Genomic DNA, 20670 nt, shown 5'->3' with positions numbered 1-20670 from the left:
ATGTCAGGGAGTGGGCAGGTGCGTCTACCATGAATAGGAGGGCCATAGGTGACAATGTTCATCCCTGAGCTATATCAGCTCTCTTAATGGTCTCTAGTTATCAGTAAAGTATGGTGTATGTCACATATTTGCTCCTACATGAATACAAACCATCATCCTAATAGGAGAATGCTTTCAGTGAAGCTAGATACAGGTGTTGAAACTTTTGATGAATTGTCGGTAGTTGCTGCTGGGTGGCAGGGAAACCCCACCCACCCGAGAGACGACTGAGCCCTCACTTTGTTTTCAATGGCTGGACAGTACAGACTTACATCCAGTGCCCTCAATGGGCTGTGTTAATATCTTGCTTTTTCTTTTAGATAGATTTGTTGGAAGGTCATCGTGTGCGAGGGATGTTAAGAAGGAAGGAAAGATTTTAAGCGGTTTCCTGATAACTGTATCCGTGACAGTTTTATGTGCAAACCTGCCAGTATCCACTCTCTTGTTCTTTTTGGAAAGTATTCCTGTTTGCTGTGTATTCCATTACTTGTGTGCCCTTGTGATGACGATGACAATGTAATTCTATACTAAGAAGATCGACATTTCTTGCATTTTAATGTGTTCCTTCGGAGGAAGAAGGTTATTACCGCATTGTTTGGAGCTGAATGGCTCTGGATTTCTTTCCTTGTGTCTTCCCATTCCTGGAAAGGCAGTAAGGACATATCAACTGTTTGTGATATATCTACATGGAGTTCCTGTTATCTCTGCGTCAGCCATAACATAACTTTAGAAGGAGAACTTCAAGTTCCTCCTCCACTTCTGACACAAATTCGTCTCATCACACAGCTGGTTGGGATGAAAGGGCTCTGCCCTTCATTTCTTCTTTATGGATGAAGAAGACCAGGAATACCGATTGATAGGAGTTGCTTATGAGTGACTTCTACCATTTATCTTCCCATAGTAGAGACAGTACTGCTCCAGAAATCCCTTTAGCTCCCTTCAACAAAGGTGATGAAGAAGGATAACAACTCAGCGCAGAGAACGAATGTGTACACTGTATCAGTGGTGCTTTGATTTGGCATAAATGTAAACTATTCTGGTGATATTTCTACCTCCCCTCTCAACCTTTTATCTATAACTCTTTCCCATACAGTATTTTCATGGTATGGGTCATCAGCTTGGTTCTCTTATAGTTGTTACAATCTTTATCCCCCAGCAATACCTGTAAATCCCCTGAACAAACTGCATAAGAATGCAAAGTAAATCCAGCATAAGACATTCCCTATTAATTTTCAGCTATATAACCTCTTGAAACACATAAATTGATCTGGATTTAAGGGTAGAACCACACATTTGATAAACTCAGAATTGACAAGAAAACAAAAGGTAATGCTGTGATGAGATACACAAGTGCTCTTATTGCCATACACCACTGTGTAATCTCAATACTCTACTAGAAAGGCAATGATATTACTGTGAAAGAAAATGGGAAATTTTAGATTTTAGGGTAGACGTCAACGTTTAACCAGCTTCAAGAAGGAAGCAATGTTAAACACAAGGTGATTATACATACATACATATACCAAGGCACTTCCCCCAATTTTGGGGGTTAGCCGACATCAACAAATTAAACAAAACATAAAAGGGGACCTCTACTCTACGTTCCTCCCAGCCTAACAATGGACTCAACCGAGTTCAGCTGGTACTGCTAGGGTGCCACAGCCCACCCTCCCAGGTGATTATAGAAATAATAAATATTGTTGAAATTTGCTTTTTAAATATTTAACTTAGCCGGTGAATATATAATAGCTGCTGCTCCGGCGGCTCGACAGAAAAACACAAAAACTCGCGAGCGATCGCTATGAAGGTTGCGGGTGTGCCCACCAGCGCCAACTATCGGCCAGATACCGCATATACATGTAAACAGCTCCAATTCTTCTCTGTCGGTCTGATCGACAAGACGTACCATTACTCGCTGTTAACCTGGAGTTTTTCAACAGTCTTGGTGAAGTACTTCCTTTTGGTTTGAGCTTTCGCAGTGCAGGTGTTTTATCTTCAACTTAAACTATTGAACTCTTTTTTGGATAGATTTAATTGTTGATTACTTTGGATTGTTTTTTGAACTTTCTTTGACTTTTCAAAATGGCCGACCCTTCCCTTAATACGGAAGTGTGTTTTAGGCTTTTAGCAATTATCTTATCACGTTATAAATTGTTGTTGTTAATTATAGATTTTCCTCTATATATTTTATATCCCACCCGCCTTTATTAGGCCTCTTCGATTAGCTTTCCATTTATACTAAACATCAATATAAATTTTAATGTTTTGTTTATATGCGGCCTTACCTATTCCTCCCCTAGTCCGAGAGTAGGCGGACCTAACTTGGAAACCGAAGTTAAACAACGTTGAGCCCATTCAACTTTTATTTTCGTTAAGTTTAAATCATTTGCTCTGTAAGAGTTATTAAATGAATATTTTTTATTAGTTATTTTATGGAAGATTTTCTTTGAATAGTCTTCGTGCTGTTTCAAAGATGAACTAACGTTTGGTTTATTTATGCTACGCAGTTTGCGCTCTATCGTTACGATAGAGAAAGAGAGAATCACGGTTTCACTTTGCAGAAAGAGTAAATCGATTTTGACGTTTTGTTCATTCTTCTTTCAAACTGAAATGTTTTAAATACTAATTTAAAGGAACTTGTTAATTTTCAATTTCTTAGTCCTTTCAGTTTTTTCCTTTGGTCAAATAACCTGTTTATTGACGAAAGGTGAGTGGGTTTTTCTCTTCGGTGTGAAATCAAGAGAGAGAGAGAGAGAGAGAGACGGAGAGAGAGGAAGAGAGAACGTTCCGATCTTTATTCTCGTCCCAAGCGAGTAACGTTGTTCTCGAGTCAGTTTTTTACTCTCGTCCCAAGTCTCTGTACGGGGAGAAAGGATAAAACGTTTTGAATTTTTATTCTCGTCCCATGGCACTGTACGGTGAGAGATTGAAAACGTAGTTTTGAATGAACTAGTGTTTAGTCTCCTCCCCAGTCACTGATCCTTTTATCTTTATATATTTCCGTTTTATTCGATATATATGTTTACTGTTTTTTGCTTGTATTAATGTGCTTACATTATATGACTTATTTCGCAATTATAACCTTTTGATGTAGGGGAGAATTGCGTGCTTCAGGTAGAAATCAGTTTTTTATTCATGCCTAATGTGAAATTATTGAAAAATTCGATTTCAGTGAAGTAAGTGCAAAAACAGAAAATTGTAGTGATAAAGTGATAATTGCGCTAAGTGTTATCAGTGTTGCGACAGAGGGTTCGTCTGTTCGTGCCTGTTGTTCACCTAGTCCGAGACCTCTTGCAAGCTCCCATGCCCCAGGGAGAAGTAATGTCGTAGGACTTATGGGTTCGAGAGACTTTAACCAACGAACAGACGTTCCCTCTATGGTTTCAGGCGTGTCTCGTCAAGACCGCCCCTACCATAAGACGAGCGAGACGGTTTTCTCCTCGTCATCCGAAGGCTATCGCGTAAGAAACCGTAGAGCAAGGTTTCGAGACCCTTAAAGCGAAAGTCAGTCCCTTCAGGACAGGTCCAGCGTCCTGGTTGTAGCCATTGGGACAGCTCTGACCCTGTGCAGTCATCGGAAGACTGCTCGACGCCTAAACAGAAGCGTAACACAGGCTCCGAGAGTCTTAGTGTAGGCAAGGTTTTGCAGTCACAGACGTTACCCTCGTCTCTTACCGCACCCATTCCCGTTGAGCCTAAATGGGTTGTACTGCAAGACATGCAGAATAAGCTTGCCTCTCTTATGGAGGACTATTCTGCTGAGGGTTCACGATGATCCTCGCCGCTTAGCTGATCGAGATCCTGGCCGTCAGCCGCCCAAACGAGCCTTTGCTCGTCCTGTTGACGTTGACGTTACAAAGTCACGTCAGTCACGTTTTGTAGAGCCTCACTCGATGCAGTCCAGTGTTGACTTTCAGCCGCTTGTGGACGTTCAGCCGCTGCCGAATGCTCTTGTTGACGTTCAGGACGTTCGCCAACCAGCGAAGTTGACTTGTTTTGACGTTGAGCGTCAAGCACCGCAGTCAAGAGTTGTTTTGACTGCTCAGTCTAGGCAGTCAAGGCAGTCTCGAGTTGACGTCGAGCGTCCTCCCGCACCTGTTGTTGTTGCTGGTCAGTCCTTTAAGCAGTTACATGACGTAGCATCCTTGACTGCTACTGATGCTCCTTTGCGTGTGGACTCTGCTTGTCAAGCATTGCTACCACGGCAGGTCTCTCCCTTGCTTGAGACTCTGCAATTGTCGGACGAGGTTCCTTCAGATGAGGAAGTTGCTGATCCCCCTCCTACTGATATTCCCTTGTGGACTCTGTCAGACGGAGAGGAGCCTAAAGCTGCTCAGCCCTCTATGGACTTTAAATAAATCATGCTGATTTTTAAGGATCTTTGTCCGGATCATTTTGTAACTGTTGCTCCTCGTTCGCCTAAACGTCAGAGTTTACACTAGGCCTAGCTACTTCGAAGCCGTTGTTTTCTAAGCTAGTGCTCTTTCGCTCTTCTAAGAGAGCTTTACGTTTGCTAGGCGACTGGTTTATCACCAGGAGGAGTTTGAGGGAGACAGCCTTTGCTTTCCCTCCTTTTAAACTGGCTTATAGAGCGAGCGTCTGGTATGACACGGGAGAAGTTCTCGGCTTGGGAGTTCCTGCTTCTGCCCAGATAGACTTCTCAAACCTCATAGACTCTCCCTGGCGCCTGGCCATGAGACGCTCCAAGTTTTTATGGTCGGCTTCAGAGCTAGACCATCTCCTGTTAGGAGTTTTTTTCGAGCGTTTGAAGTTTTGCTGTACAATTATGTCATGCATAAACAAGGCTATCAGGGATGGCTCCAATAATCTGACAGCCACGTTCTCTGCAGGAACAAGGCTATCAGGGATGGCTCCAATGATCTGGCAGCCACGTTCACTGCAGGAGTACGTAAGAGGCAAGTGCGCTCAATGTGTTCATTGTCAAGACAAACTTCACGATGAAGTCTACCAAGCTGTCTTGACAGCATTAATGGAAGGCGACTGGATGGTCTCTCTCGACCTTCAGGATGCATACTTCCACATTCCTATACACCCGGAATCCCAACCGTTTCTGAGGTTTGTTTACAGGAATGTGGTGTACCAGTTTCAAGCCCTGTGATTTGGCCTCAGTCCTGCTCCTCTCGTGTTTACGAGGCTCATGAGGAATGTGGCAAAATTCCTCCATATATCGGGAATCCGAGCCTCCCTGTACTTGGACGACTGGCTTCTCAGAGCATCGTCCAGTCATCGCTGTCTGCAGGATCTACATTGGACGTTGGGTCTGGCCAAGGAGTTAGGACTTTTGGTCAACCTAGAAAAGTCCCAACTGATCCCATCCCAGACTATTCTATATTTGGGGATGGAGATTCGCAGTCCAGTTTTTCGGGCTTTTCCGTCTGCCACCCGAATAGAACAAGCCCTGCTCAAAGTCCAACTAATGCTGAAAAGAGAACGTTGTTCAGTCAGGAGTTGGATGAGTCTCGTAGGGACTCTCTCATCCCTGGAGCAGTTTGTCTCGCTAGGGAGACTACACCTTCGGCCTCTCCAGTTCCATCTAGCCTCTCACTGGAACAAGGACAAGACGTTAGAGACGGTATCAATCCCAGTCTCCGAACCAGTAAAGGCATGCCTGAAATGGTGGGACAGCAATATCAGTCTGAGAGAGGGACTATCCCTATCAGTCAAGAACCCAAACCACGTGTTGTTCTCAGACGCGTCGGATTTGGGTTGGGGTGCGACCTTGGACGGTCGGGAATGCTCGGGTCTGTGGACCTCAAGTCAGAAGAGCATGCACATCAACGGCAAGGAGCTATTAGCAGTCCACTTGGCCTTGATGAAATTCGAAATCTTTCTTCGAAACAAAGTGGTAGAGGTCAACTCAGACAACACCACAGCTTTGGCGTACATCTCCAAGCAAGGAGGCACACACTCCCTCACGCTGTACGAGATCGCAAGGGACCTTCTCATATGGTCAAGAAATCGAGGCATCTCCCTGTTGACGAGATTCATCCAAGGGGACTTGAACGTCTTGCCAGACTGTCTCAGTCGGAGGGGTCAGGTGATACCCACGGAATGGACCCTCCACAAGGACGTGTGCAAGAGTCTTTGGGCGACTTGGGGTCAACCCACCATAGACCTCTTTGCCACCTCGTTGACCAAAAGGTTACCAATCTATTGCTCACCAGTCCCAGATCCAGAAGCAATCCACATAGACGCGTTTCTACTGGATTGGTCTCATCTGGACTTATATGCATTCCCACCATTCAAGATAGTCAACAAGGTACTGCAGAAGTTCGCCTCTCACGAAGGGACAAGGTTGACGTTGGTTGCTCCCCTCTGGCCCGCGAGAGAGTGGTTCACCGAGGTACTTCAATGACTGGTAGACATTCCAAGAAGTCTTCCTCTAAGGGTAGATCTCTTACGTCAGCCCCACGTAAAGAATGTTCATCAAAGCCTCCCCGCGCTTCGTCTGACTGCCTTCAGACTATCGAGAGACTCTCAAGAGCTCGAGGCTTTTCGAAGGAGGCAGCCAGTGCGATTGCGAGAGCTAGGAGAGCTTCTACCATCAGAGTATACCAGTCGAAGTGGGAAGTCTTTCGAGACTGGTGCAAGTCAGCATCTGTGTCCTCTTCCAGTACCTCTGTAACCCAAATCGCAGATTTTCTTTTACATCTGAGAAATGTTCGCTCCCTCTCAGCTCCCACGATTAAGGGCTACAGGAGCATGTTGGCTTCGGTCTTTCGTCATAGAGGCTTAGATCTTTCCAACAATAAAGATCTCCAAGATCTCCTTAAGTCTTTCGAGACCTCTAAGGAACGTCGTTTGGCAACTCCTGGATGGAACTTAGACGTGGTCCTAAGGTTCCTCATGTCAGACAGGTTTGAGCCATTACATTCAGCCTCCCTGAAGGATCTCACCCTCAAGACGCTTTTCCTAGTGTGCTTGGCTTCGGGTAAAAGGGTCAGTAAAATTCATGCCTTCAGTAAGAACATCGGCTTTTCTACAGAAAAAGCCACATGTTCACTTCAACTTGGTTTCCTGGCCAAAAAATTAACTGCCTTCTCGTCCTTGGCCTAAGTCCTTTGATATACCTTGCCTGTCAGAGATCGTAGGCAACGAACTTGAAAGAGTGCTGTGTCCAGTTAGAGCTCTTAAGTTCTACTTAGCTCGTACTAAGTCCTTACGAGGTGGATCTGAGGCATTATGGTGCTCAGTTAAGAAACCATCATTGCCTATGTCAAAGAATGCTTTGTCATAATTTATCAGATATTTAATACGAGAGGCTCATTCTCACTTGAATGAAAAAGACCAATGCTTGTTTAAGGTTAAGACGCACGAAGTAAGAGCTATAGCAACTTCCGTGGCCTTTAAGCAAAATAGATCTCTGCAAAGTATTATGGACGCGACCTTTTGGAGAAGCAAGTTGGTATTCGCGTCATTTTACTTAAAAGATGTCCAGACTCATTATGAGGACTGCTACACACTGGGTCCATTCGTTACAGCGACTGCAGTAGTGGGTAAGGGTTCTACCACTACATTCCCTTAATTCCAATATCCTTTTAATCTGCTCTTGAAATGTTTTTTTTTTAATTGGGTTGTACGGAAGGCTAAGAAGCCTTTCGCATCCTTTTTGATTTGGCGGGTGGTCAAATGTCATTTCTTGAGAGCGCCCAGATTAGGGGTTTGATGAGGTCCTGTTGTATGGGTTGCAGCCCTTGATACTTCAGCTCCTGGGAGTCTTTCAGCATCCTAAGAGGATCGCTGGGCTTCGTGAGGAAGACAGACTAACAAGGCAGAGTAATTGTCTAAGTCAACTTCCTTACCAGGTACCTATATATATTTGGGTTTTGTTATGATATAACTCTCAAAAACTCTAAGCATATACGCTGTAAACTTAATTATTTCTGTTCTCTACCCACCACCATGGGTGTGAATCAGCTATTATATATTCACCGGCTAAGTTAAATATTTAAAAATGATATTTTAATTATAAAATAAATTTTTGAATATACTTACCCGGTGAATATATAAATTAAAGGCCCCCCCTTCCTCCCCGATAGAGACCCAGCGGGATGAGAAGAATTGGAGCTGTTTACATGTATATGCGGTATCTGGCCGATAGTTGGCGCTGGTGGGCACACCCGCAACCTTCATAGCGATCGCTCGCGAGTTTTTGTGTTTTTCTGTCGAGCCACCGGAGCAGCAGCTATTATATATTCACCGGGTAAGTATATTCAAAAATTTATTTTATAATTAAAATATCATATTTTTATTGAACTTCAATTTTTACGAATAGAACTTACCTGGCAGTTATATATATATAACTGCCAGGTAAGTATTCTTAAAACTTTGTTTTATAAAAACTTCATTTTATGTAAATTGTTGAGATTTATTTTATACCTTAGTTTTATACATTTAAGGATCAAATAAATTATTAGTTATGACATGGTATGTAGATTTGACATTAATGTCATTGTGCTGTATTAAAGCGTTTTCTACCTGTGTCTGTGGTTCAAAATTATTATAAATTCAGTTATATTATAGTCATGAAAAGGAGACATCTATTTTCTTTATGTATGATTTATTGACATATAGAATTGGTTACATTTTAGCATTTTAACATACTGCATGCAATCCTTTTGATCTTAAATAATTCTTAGCCTTTGAAATTTTCATTTTTGCAGATTTACAATGGAAAATACAAGTGGTCTTTGCTACATATGTAGTGATAAACGTCGAAGTGCAGAAACTGATGCAACTCAGACTAGGATCAACAATAAACCATATGAGGATACTTTCAAGGAAACTTTATTGAAAGCAATTTTCAGTGGAGTAAGGGATGAAGACATCAGTGAGAATGGTGAAAGTGAGAGAGAAGTGCTACCCAATGCGGCAGGTAGTCTCTCAATCAGTTCACAAGGGGAATATACTTCAGAATACCTTTATAAAAAAGTTGAAAATGACTCTTCAATTTTCATATGCAGAAGGTGTGAAGGCCTTCTTAGGGACTTTGATTACCATGAAAAGCAGGTATTCCTGATAGGTGAAACCATAAGAATGTTCTTCACAAAGCGGGATAATCCTAAGATAAGTGACAGTACGTGTGATTCTAGTAATAATGTTGTAACGGTTTGTAAAGAGAAAAAAAGACTAGATGAAAAACGAGGGATACTTGCTGCTTTTCGTGCCATGAGGAAATCAAACCCTATTATAAGGAGTAGAGGGAGAAAAAGAAAAGAAACAAATATGTCAGGTGAGAAAAGTGAAACCAGTGAAAATGAGCAAATGGAAGATACAGATGTTGGATTAGACACCAATGATCTCGATTTAGACAATGCCTTGGGCGTTAGGGTAAGTAAAAGGATTCAAAGGAGGAGGGAAGAAGGACTGGTCATACGATGGGGAGATGTCCACGGAGAAACTAGTGCTCTTGAAGCAGAGACAGGAAACCAAGGTCCTTTAGAAGAATCCTTTCATCCAGGAGACATAAAACCCAGAAGAAGAGGCAGGAAACCTAATATTGCTAAACTGATGAAGAGCAGTGAAGGTGATAATGTACCTGGATTACAAAGTGCATCCAGTTTGAAATATGGGTGCCCGTTTTGTTACCGTTTTTATATACCTTCTCTGTCTCGTATCCATGGGTGCATATCATATAAAAACCAGTTGAGATGTAATATCTGTAATATTTTTTTTACATCTTACATCAGACTTGAGAAACATTTGGAAGTAATTCACCTAAAACAGAAAGATTTAAAATGTGCAGAACCTGGTTGTGACTTTACATGTATATCACAGCCAGCGCTCGTATTACATGAACATTTTCATCGTCTGAATGATGCCTCTGGTGCTGTTAGAGAATCGCCAGTTTCCAATGTAGCATCAGGATCAAGTCATGTTCTTGCTGCTGAATTAAACGCAGAACAAGTGGAGGTTACAGTAATTAACGATGATCATGGAAGCGTTTGCTCGCCAGACACCGTAGATGAAGTATCTTTCCAGTTTGATGAAAAAAGTTTAGTTTCAAGCGATGCAACTGTGAATGTTGTCAAAATTAAAAGCACCATGAAAGAATCAGGAGTGGAAACTTGTAAAGTTGTATTAAAGTGTAATTGTTGTAATTTGGAGTTCAGGTCAAAAAAACTTCATGATGACCATTTGAAGGAAGCTTACTGTGGCCTTCAGAAGGATACACCTGAATATATCAGCAGCACTGAAATGCAGGCTGAAAAAAATGTGAATTATGATTTTATTAGTGTGGACTCTAGAAGTGTACCAGAAATATTTGTTAAACAAGGAATGAAAGAGACTTTAACTTCCGGGCCTCTGAAAGATGAGGTTAGTCCTACTAAATGTGAAATATTTGTTAAACAAGGAATAAAAGAGACTTTAACTTCCGGGCCTCTGAAAGATGAGGTTAGTCCTACTAAATGTAAATTCACTTGTTCAAGCTGTAGTAAGCAATTGACTTCGCTAAAGTCTTTGGATGAACATGTTAAGAATTACCATGCTATTACACCAAAGATCATAAGTTCTTCTGAGGTTAACATTAATTATCCAGAAAATAACGGTGAGGAACAGCTGGAAAGACCAATGAAGTGCAGTTTTCTTAGCATGAACTCAAAAGAAACAGCAGAAATAGAAGTAAAAAAAAACTTCAATGTATCACAGGCCCCTTTATGGATGGTAGAAAAAATGAAAGACCCCAACAGATAATAGGTCAGTTTGGAGAGAGATGCAGCCTCCAACGGAAGGCAGATGAAATAAAAAGTAGTTGCAACTTTGAGGTTATAGAAGAAGTAAGGAATGAATTGGAAGGTGAGGAAGGGAATGAATGTAATGAGCAACTTAGTTTAGCCATTGTTGATTCTCTGGGAGGTAGTGATGCAGTAAGTAAAAACAAAAAGGTTATTCGACTTCACAAATGTCAAATATGCTCGAAGGTATTTCCTCACAAAGCTCATTTAATAGAGCATGAAGTTAGACATTCAAACAAGCAACCTTATTGTTGTCAGAAATGTAACAAAAGATTTAAAAGAAAGAATGCACTTAAGAGACACATGCTTGTATTCCATGAGGAAACAACAGGTGTGAACTTTTGTTCAGATGGAAAGACAATCCATTCAAAGGATTCCATGATGCAGGACCGAGACTGCACTGGCAATGCATTTGTTTGTCAGGAATGTGGGGCTTGCTACAAGACCCAGGCAAGTTTGGACAATCACTTGTTACTTCACTCAAAGGGTTATGAAGATTGTACCAATGATGGGTGGCCGTTTACATGTCATTTGTGTAATGAGAAGCTGAGTAGCAAAGTGGCACTCGGTAACCACATAAGTCAGACTCACAGCACACAAAACTTCAAGTGTCCTCTGTGTGACAAGACATTTAAAACAAAACAGTTTCTTCTTGGACATTCATTGAGAAAACATAAGATAGGTGACCAAAAGTTTCCATGTCCAGTTTGTAGCAAAGTCTTCCAAATACCCAAGGATTTACGACGTCACATGCAATCACATAATCCAGAAGGAACTCACATTTGTCTTGTGTGTCAGAAAAAGTTCAAAGTTTATTCCAATTTACAGTCTCATATGAAAACTCATTCTAAAGACAAACCATATGACTGCATGATATGTCTAGTTCCAAGCGCTTCTTTGCATGATCTAAAGAGTCATTTGCTATCAGAACACAAAATTAAAGTTGGTCAGTCTTTTGCTGAACATTGGAATCGTAAGTGCCTTGTATGTGGTCGAATGTTTTTTAGGCGCAGTACGTTAGCATCTCACATTAAAACTCATTTTAACCAAAGAAATTTGAGCACAGTGCCAGTTGAAAGTGCCTTATGTGCAAGTGAGTATGCACCATTAGGCAGATTAGCCGGAGATAACATAGGCAATGTGAAGACTATGGAAAAGCATGACAATGGTGAAGAGTCTGTAAGTGACTTTGTCAAGGCAGAAAGAAAATCTTATAATCAGATACTGCAGGTACCAAGGGATGGAAAGGAAGTTGAAGTTCCACCTTCCATTGCTGACCCCATAGCAGATACAATAAATACTGAAAACTTACAAATTGCACAAACTCAGGACATTGATCGGACATCATTTAACCCACATACTGGTGCAAGGTTAACTGCATCTAATGATGAAGAAACAAAATACATATGTGGCCAATGCTCATCAGTGTTTATTGATGTAGAGGACCTTAAAACTCACTTGGTGACATGTTATCAACAGGAAACCAATGATGATTATGTTGTTGTCTTTGAAGTTGAAGAGAATAATTAAAACAATCCATTTGTAGCATCCTATTTGATTACTGTACTATCTTACTATGATATAGCCTTAGTACTAGTAGGGTAGCCTGACAAAGAGCAAGGACTTAGCCATTATGCAAAAGTATGCACGCTGATGTAGTACTTAATTGTATTTTTTGTTTTAAGTGCAACACCAACAGGTACAATTATAAGAAGTATAACTAAAGGCTTGGTGCATATTGGTGTGCATTGCTGAGCAAGCTAAAAGGCTGTCTCCTAAACTTGAGAAGCAAACTTCTAAATAATAAAACATTTGTACAGGTATGTGGAAAATATGGTTCACAGAGGTGAAACTAGAATTGAATATAATCAGACCTATCTAGTTACGGTGGGTTAGGTAACAGTTACCAGAGAATGTTAAAAAACAGGGAACAATTCCTGCACCCTTAATATCACTCCCAGATCCCCTATTTTTTTATGACTGGAAAAAACTTACCTCATCCATGAGAGAAAAGACAAACGTAATAGTGTTCAAAGTAAATGAAAACCAAATCTAGGAAGCCTTCACAGTTATAAAAACTGAATAAAAATTACAAAATGCTAATGTTACACAAGGGCTTGAAATTTCACTCGTATAACAGTATCAGTCTCAACTTACTCTCTCTTGTTTTATAACTTGAGTATGCTGTGTTGTATTTGGTACTATAAATGAATCCTTTTTTGCCTTTGAAAGTTATAGTGCATTCACATTTATCCAAGTGTGAATGCGCATTAGCGGAAATGACACAAAAGCATCGAGTTAGATAGGACCAAGACAGCACAGCATACTTGGTTATATAACAATGGAGAGTAAATCAAGTCTTATATAGTTATACAGTATAAGTAAATTTTCAAATCCATGCATAGGAATGTCATGTTTCTTTTTTTCAATTTTATATTGTATTTCAGTTATATAATTGTGAATAGATACCCATAAATATTGCTTCATAGAATTCCAGGGTCTTCCCATGAATGGTAAGGTTTGACCGCATATACAGTATACTGTATGTTAACAATATTCTAGGAGTAGCTTCCATAGGGTTATTTAATCATTAAGACGTGGGAACATAGAAGTAGATTAATGATTATATCTGTTGAGGGTGTGTGCCAGGAGATCCAAGACACAGTTAAAGCTAGGAACTTTAAAGACACAATCTAAAAGTATGTACCTGAGCATGGTGTTGAAAGTACCCTGGGAAAGGGCATTCAAATTTACACTTATGCAGCATTTCTGTCAAAGTTTTTTTTTATTGATTTCTTTCACCCTTTCTGTATATGCATTGTTACCTGTGGTCAGAGGAGGGATTTCTTCTAGTTATAAGCTTAATTATTACAGATTACAGAGACTGTAATTTTAAATAAATGTTAAAAGAGAGAGAATTCAAATTTTTATTAAGCATAATGCATTTTGTTCCTGCACGAATACAAACCTTTGTTTTTTAATAGGAGTATGAATTCAGTGATGTTGGATACGGTAGTTAAAACATTAATGAGTTGCCGGTAGTTACTGCTAGGTTTTCATCTGGCTGATATTACAGATGTACATCTGGCGACCTCAGGTGGCTGCTTTAAACTTTTGCTTTTTCTTTTAGATAATTGTTTGCAGATCATTGTCAGTGAGGAATATTTAGATTTCTAGGTGCTTTCTGATAATTGTAGCTGTGTGACAGGTATTTTTACAAACCTATTGATATCCATATTCTTGTTCTTGTTAGACAGCATTTCTGTTTGGTGTTTAATTCCTTGCTTGTCTGTCCTGGTGACAATGATGAAAATATATTCTGAAAGTTGGATATCCTTAGACATTGATGTGTACCTTTGGAGGAAGAAGATTTGACGGATGACGAGTGTGAAGTATTGTAGTGCCCTTCGTCTTTCAGTGTCTTTCCATTCCTAAAGATGCACTAAGAATGTATCATCTGGTTGTGCCATCTCTTTGTGAAGTTCCCGTGATCTCCTCCCTGCTGGAGTGTCGTTATCGGTCTGAACGACACTTGAGAATCTTCAAATTCCTCCACTTCTGCTTCACTGTCATGTCATCATACAGCCAGTTGCCATAGAAGTTCAGCTCCACCCCTCTTTTCCCCTTTGTGGATGAATAAATCCAGACTTATGGATAGGAGTTGCGCACACATATCTCCTAACGTTTCTCTCTCTGTGGGAAAGACGGTGCTGCTCCAAGAGTCCCCTTGATTTCCTTCACATAAGATAAAGAGGAGGACGACTTCTCAATGCAGAAAACTCCTGTGTAAGGTCTTATACAGGAGGGTGCTCTCACCTGTTTTGTCCACGAGAGCTCTCTTGTGCACACTCCCTCGCCTGTTTATGCACCGTATCCTGTGCTTGCAGTCTCTTGTTTCCTCTGTCACAAGTGTTCTCCTGTGTGTGCACTCACAATCGCTTTCCTGTGTGCATGCCTATGAGAACTCTCCTGTTCACACGTGCTCCCCACCTTTTTGTGCTACCTTCTTGAGAGAGCACACCTTTGCCTTCTAGTAAGGCCATAAACTTATGAGTTCTATGTTCACCAACGCGCACTATACATACCTGAAGGCTTTACTAGATCACCTTGCATGGGATCCTCACAAATACAGTCTCAATAATGTACCATGCACTGGATCCCCACATTAGTCCTAGGAACACACCACATGCTGTATCCCTACATGCTAGATCCCCCCCGCATCGCTTCGTTAAGAGTGAATGCACGACACATGCCAGATCACTACTCTCACACAATATTCTTTATGAGATCCTACCATGTTCTGAGACCAGACAACAAGGAAGATGTCCAGGAAGACCAACGGATAGGTATCTATCTTCCATACAGGTGCTCACACACCTGCTACCTATGCACTTTTCTCATGAGAACAAGTACATATACTACCAGTAGGAATAAAATACCCCACCCTTCTTTCTCCTTCTTGGATAATCTCTTGCTTTTGAGAGAAAAAGAGAGAGAAGCAATGCGTGCCCTGAAATATCCCTTCGGAAACTAACATTGGTATGCGCATGTAGCGCACCAATAAGTTCAGACCTTGTTTAAGTATCGGTGAGCGGTACAGGTGCTCACACACCTGCTACTTGTGCTCTGTTTCTTACGAGAAGAGCATGTACACTACTGTTTTTGTACCTGTGTTCAGTCTTGTACCAAATGCAGTGCCCTTGATGAAGTGCTACTTGTTGCCCGATTAGATGTCCAAGATGCCCGATCAGCGTACCTGTGTCTCCAATAATCTCTTCCCATGTATGCTATGGAAAAGTACTCAGCTCTGTATGGTACGTGATACAGGTGTTCACATTCCTCTTACCAGCACTCGATCTCGTACAGCTCTTGTACCCTTGATCAGGATAAAAGAATGCTGTCCTCTTCTGACAGGTATCAAGAGATAGTGAGATCAGGACTGCTCTGAATGTTCTTCGGGATCTCCCTGTGTAGGTGGGAGTTTTTCTTAATCATCTACCAGTTCATTGTTGTGAGCTAGCCTAACACCTGTCTCATATTCATGACCAGATCATTAAGAGATTGACAGGAGTCGTCACTTTCGCTCCTGTATATTACCTTAGTGCTTGGACAGTTGTTGGAATAGTAAACCAGCTGGTTTGGATATAGGAACTTCCTTCTTCTATGGACAAGTCTCTTACTAAAGGATGAAAGTTTGAAATCGTGTGAAAACAAATTTAAAATTTTTAGTCATACTTATTTCTCTTAACTACAGTATACAAACTTTAGTCCTATAAGTTATACTTACTGCCTTAACAACTCTGCATGTCAAAGTGAGGGCTTGGTGGCCTGTCTGGTGGGTGAGACATCCCTGCCACCCAGCAGTAACTACTGCCACCTCATTAAAAGTTTTAATAGCCGTATCCAGCTACGCTGAAAGCATACCCCTAATAAAGGACTCGGATTTGTATTGTTAAGGAAAATAAAAGTTAATTAAAAAATTTTTTATATTTTGGTGATCATATTAATGTCCAAATGAACATGTTGAGAGTAAAATAATAGGTGATAAAAGTAACAAAAATGTGAAGGGTTTAACTTAATTTCCAGGTGCTTTGCACCATATCAAAATATTAAGGCAGCTAAAACTAATGTTTTTGGAGATAAAACTTGTAAGAATTTAGCTTTGATTTGAGACCAAAGTCACCAGAATGAGAGATGGATGAGGGTTCTTTTTTAACCTAAACAGCCAAAAAAGGAAAGACGACTATATGATGCTACAGATATTGTACGTATGTAGATGTTGCTTCCTTGAGACGCTTTTATTTATTTTTTTTTTTTTTTTGTCTGAAATGGAGTTCATTGTGTGTTAACTAGTGTTGGGACAAATGATACTGAATTTAGTCTCCCAAATACTAGTCAGTCAATTTATGAATATATATTTAATACTGTTATTAAGATACCTTTCAATTTTAATATGCATTGTGTTGCTGTTGAAGTGAGTACAATATGTTCTTGTACAGGTGCTATTTAGTGAATATAGATTTTTAAATTTTATGAAAAATCAATTCTTAGCACAGTGCTGTATCTTTTCTATGAAAAGTTAAATATTAAATTGTCATGTACAGAGTCACTGTTGTTTTCATTGTAACCCAATCTACCTGTTGAAGGAAGTTGTTACTTTGTTGGTTTTAAGTGGAGATGAAATACTTAGTGTGTAGATGTTTGGGATACTGTATGTAAACTTAAAAACATGTTATATACTTGATATATTGTTTGGAATTTAGAACTTTTAATGTATTTAGTTTATTTGAAACTATTTTAATACCTATTTTATCATCTATCAAAGTTTTAACTGGAAAAAAAGAGACTATCTTTAGGAATGATGCTCACACGAAGGAAGGCTAGGTGGTTAGCGTCATCACTGTACATGGTATGGTGTGCTATAGGCACTCGTAACGGGGCTTTGCCTCATCCCTTCTGCCCCTAGCTGGATCGATTACCTAGCTTTCTACTTTATCTCTGTTCCCACTTGCTTTCCAACTTCTTAGTTTTCAACTTTAGTGTAAGGACAGGTTTCTTTCCAAAGTTGCACCTTGGTGCTGAATAGCCTCTCTGGTCCCTGTGAGGTATTTTCCCTCAGTTTCCATATGTCCGGTCACATAAAGTCAGATATGAATATAACATTTTGGATACTCTTGTCATGGTTGGTTTTTATTAATGTCTTGATAGAAGAATTATTTTCTAAAATATGTTCATGGATTTCAGGCGTGGCTGTGTTAATTGTATCGATAATATTCCCAGTAATTAAAAAAAAAGATAAATTAGAATATTGAAAATGTCATCTCAACCTGAGTACTTTACTATATTCGGAGTCTTTTGGACAACTGACACCATGTGCTATTAACTTTTTCTATTATGGTATGATTGTTCAAAATTCTAACCAATATTTATTTTGAGTGTATGGGTTATCTATAAGTGCAAGATAGTTGGGTCGAAGGTTAACATGAAACTGTATTTGCAGGTGTTGGTGACAAGTGTTCACTTCCCCAGTTGCTTATCTAAAGATTTTCCTTGGCATTTGTTGGTTTAGCATGTCTTTGTCACTGTTATATTGGGCATGGAACTTTGTGAATCTTTTTATCATTTCTTAACTTCTTATGATAACAATTTCATTTTATAAGTGGTTAATATGTACTTTGATTGTGATATGAGAACAGCATATTAATGTGGCATGTTTGTGTTAATTTTGCTGCTCAAAAACTATTTTACTTATATTTTTGTTTCCTTTTCCAGTGATAGGCTTGAAGGGAGACAGTGGTGTTGCTTCTGAGCACTGAGCTGGGGTGATTATCAGGGAAATGATAGTGTCATTCCTTTCTTAGTCGTTTGATGGTGGCCAGTGATTAGCTCCAGACGTGGAATGGGACCACTCACGACCTGATCCATCGTTTTCTTGTAATTTACGTTCCTAAATCCATTATCAGATTTCTGAGTCCTTAATTTAGGTGTGTGAGCAAGTAAGACAACCTAGGAACTCACAGTTCCAAAAAGTAATAACCGAGTGAGGCACTGTCACTCCCCACGGGGTTTTGAACTGGACTGTTAGACCAGTGTTCTGCCACTGTGTATTCAGATGTACAGATCTGAAACACTCCTTTTGGTCTAGTTTGTCTATTAGCATTTGCCTTTCCCCTTGGATATTCAGGCCCAGATTCTTTTGCCTTTGATCAGGATACCACCTGAAGACACAGAGATGAAGATTGCCCAACTGGTTCATTGCTAGTTCAGGACTCCCAGCAACTACTTCCTCCAGAAGGGATTAGGCTCGGGGCCTTTCATGCTTCCATACTTACTTGTAGGCTCAGTCCAGGAAGAGGAGAGAGCAACATAGAGATTACCTCTTGCAGCCAGTAGGGGTTTCCTTACATGTCTATACCTTTCCATCTTCTAACCAGATTGAGTCTAGACCTACCTTCCAGGTTCTATCTCTAGCCATGGCAGAGGTGGAATGATCCTGCATTGTACTACTTGCCTCAAAAATTCAGAGGGGCAACCCACTTGTTCCTTTTCAATAGGCATTACTTAATACTCTTTGCATTGTTCCAACCTCTTTTAACTTTTACTTCATTGTGTAACTTCACGGTTTTACTCTAGTTGCAATTTTACACTGAATGGCATCAGAGGCCCTAGTGCTAGGCTATATAGCCTCAAATAAATCTAATCGAGGTGTTCACCCATCTAGTTGGCAGCCTCACATAACTGGAAAGCATTGCATATGACAGCTGATAGGTAGAGCTTACTTTTTCTGCTTTAAATTTAGGAATTGAGGCTGTCTCTTCCAAAGGAAAAACAGCTATGTATTAAAGGAAGATTCATGGAAATAATTCAAGATCATAATTACACTAGTGGCTATACTTTCCAATTTGTGAGAGCCCTCCACATTCCTGATATAAAGTTAAATATATGATCATTTGAAAAAGAGGGGTAATAAGCAGGTTAAAACAGGAGTTTTACATTTTTATTCAACCAACAGAAAAAAAATAATATAATTTGTAATTTATATAACTGTAAACACATCACTGTCTACTAAATTCCATAATAACAGGCCTACCATGTAAAATATACCCATTACACGTTTTCAAAGCAACCTCTGCTGTACTTTTATCGTGGAATGTGACAAAAGCTTGTCCCCTCATACGGCCATTCAATATTCTATAAAGAATTTTGGGCCCTGTTTTAGACTCAAAGTGGCCCAAGAAGGAAGCAAGATCATGTGGACTAGTTTTGTGCGATAAATTTTTAATATATAACGTTCCTGATGGTTCTCCTTCCTTGTAATTTTTAAACTTCTCCATCCCTCTCAACTCGTCCAAAGTCTTTTTATTTGACTTTATCAACTCTAGGGGAATAAGTTCCTTATCTTCAAGTGTAAGTACAAATGGCTTTGATGCATTACACTTTATCACTTTTTCCTGTTTCCTTACAACGAGTTTGTCTTCCACTTCACTTGTCCCAATGGTGGCTTTTCTGTTTCCTTGTACTTCACAGCTCTCAATAATTTTTGGTATTTCTTTCATGTCCCAAAATGACTTTGGTTTCTCTTTCAAGTAAATATGCTTCACTTCAAATTTTCCACACTTACTTTGACTTTCTTCAGTGGATATCCAGTTGCAATTCCTTTTTTTCAAGTTTGTCTTGTCTGTGTCAGTATCACTCTTACTTGGAAAAAGCTCTTCAGCAATTTCCTTAATATGATTAATAGGATGATCAGCTGGGATACTGTCATCATGATGTGGCTGTAAACGAACAAGACACGCAGTCAACTTATCAGCTTTTTCATTGGTGGGAATAGAATTAATTTCTTCCTCAAAATCATGGCGATTTAAAGGAATAGCCCCACTGAATTGCTCAAATTCCACTGAAGACGAATCTAGCTGTTGTTGTCGGCTTTGAAGTTTCTCTTCAATAATTCTTAACCTTTCTTTTCTTGCCACTGGTGATTCACTACTTGAGTCTTCCCCTTCATTTTGCAACAATTTTATTTCATCTTCTGAAAGTCCACACGACCTTAAGACTTGTTTAACATCTAAAGAACTCTGAAGTTCTTTGAAATCATTGTAAGATGTCAATCCCTCAGTGTTTGCTGTAAAAGATTGTTCTACAGAAGCTTGGCAAAAGATCCTCTGGTTTCTTTTACAATCTTCTAATGATTCATGAGTTCTCAACTGCTTCTGCAAGTAACCTTTAAGAATCTTGTCTCTCAAAGTTTCTACCTTTTCTTTTTCTTGTAATTCCTCCTGACCTAAATGCCTATACTTTACAGCATTGGAATCGGTAAGTGATGCCATGGTTTTCAATTTTGAATTATACCTGTATTTCAATACAAAATCTCACA

The 20670-nt window shown here is 39.9% G+C and overlaps 3 protein-coding genes across 3 annotated transcripts in view; 2 read left to right on the top strand and 1 right to left on the bottom strand.

The window, feature by feature from the left end:
• LOC137634532 (uncharacterized) overlaps positions 1 to 10834 on the top strand; it is a 29428-nt gene extending 18594 nt beyond the window's left edge. Inside the window, exons 2-3 of the mRNA XM_068366984.1 lie at positions 8724 to 10377; positions 10456 to 10834. Of these exons, the coding sequence (XP_068223085.1) occupies positions 8731 to 10377; positions 10456 to 10755 (1947 nt within the window). The 5' untranslated portion in view covers positions 8724 to 8730 and the 3' untranslated portion in view covers positions 10756 to 10834. The remainder of the gene's footprint in view (positions 1 to 8723; positions 10378 to 10455) is intronic.
• Positions 10806 to 16346, top strand: LOC137634400 (gastrula zinc finger protein XlCGF46.1-like; the record flags this gene model as incomplete). The annotated part of the gene is made up of 1 exon (XM_068366796.1): positions 10806 to 16346. A coding segment is annotated over one exon (1521 nt), but the record flags the coding sequence as incomplete, so codon positions are not given.
• A 2933-nt stretch (positions 16347 to 19279) lies between these two features.
• Positions 19280 to 20623, bottom strand: LOC137634490 (RNA-binding protein 41-like). Its single transcript, XM_068366912.1, has one exon. The coding sequence runs from the start codon at positions 20621 to 20623 to the stop codon at positions 19352 to 19354; it is 1272 nt and encodes a 423-aa protein (XP_068223013.1). The 3' UTR covers positions 19280 to 19351.
• Between the last annotated feature and the right edge of the window lie 47 nt (positions 20624 to 20670).

This window comes from Palaemon carinicauda, chromosome 44 (genome assembly GCF_036898095.1).
Source record: "Palaemon carinicauda isolate YSFRI2023 chromosome 44, ASM3689809v2, whole genome shotgun sequence".
Lineage (NCBI taxonomy): Eukaryota > Metazoa > Arthropoda > Malacostraca > Decapoda > Palaemonidae > Palaemon > Palaemon carinicauda.
This window is presented reverse-complemented; position numbering and strand designations above follow the sequence as displayed.

Coding starts and splice junctions, on each gene's coding strand:
- LOC137634490 (XM_068366912.1), bottom strand. CDS start 20,623: ATGGCATCACTTACCGATTCCAATGCTGTAAAGTATAGGCATTTAGGT.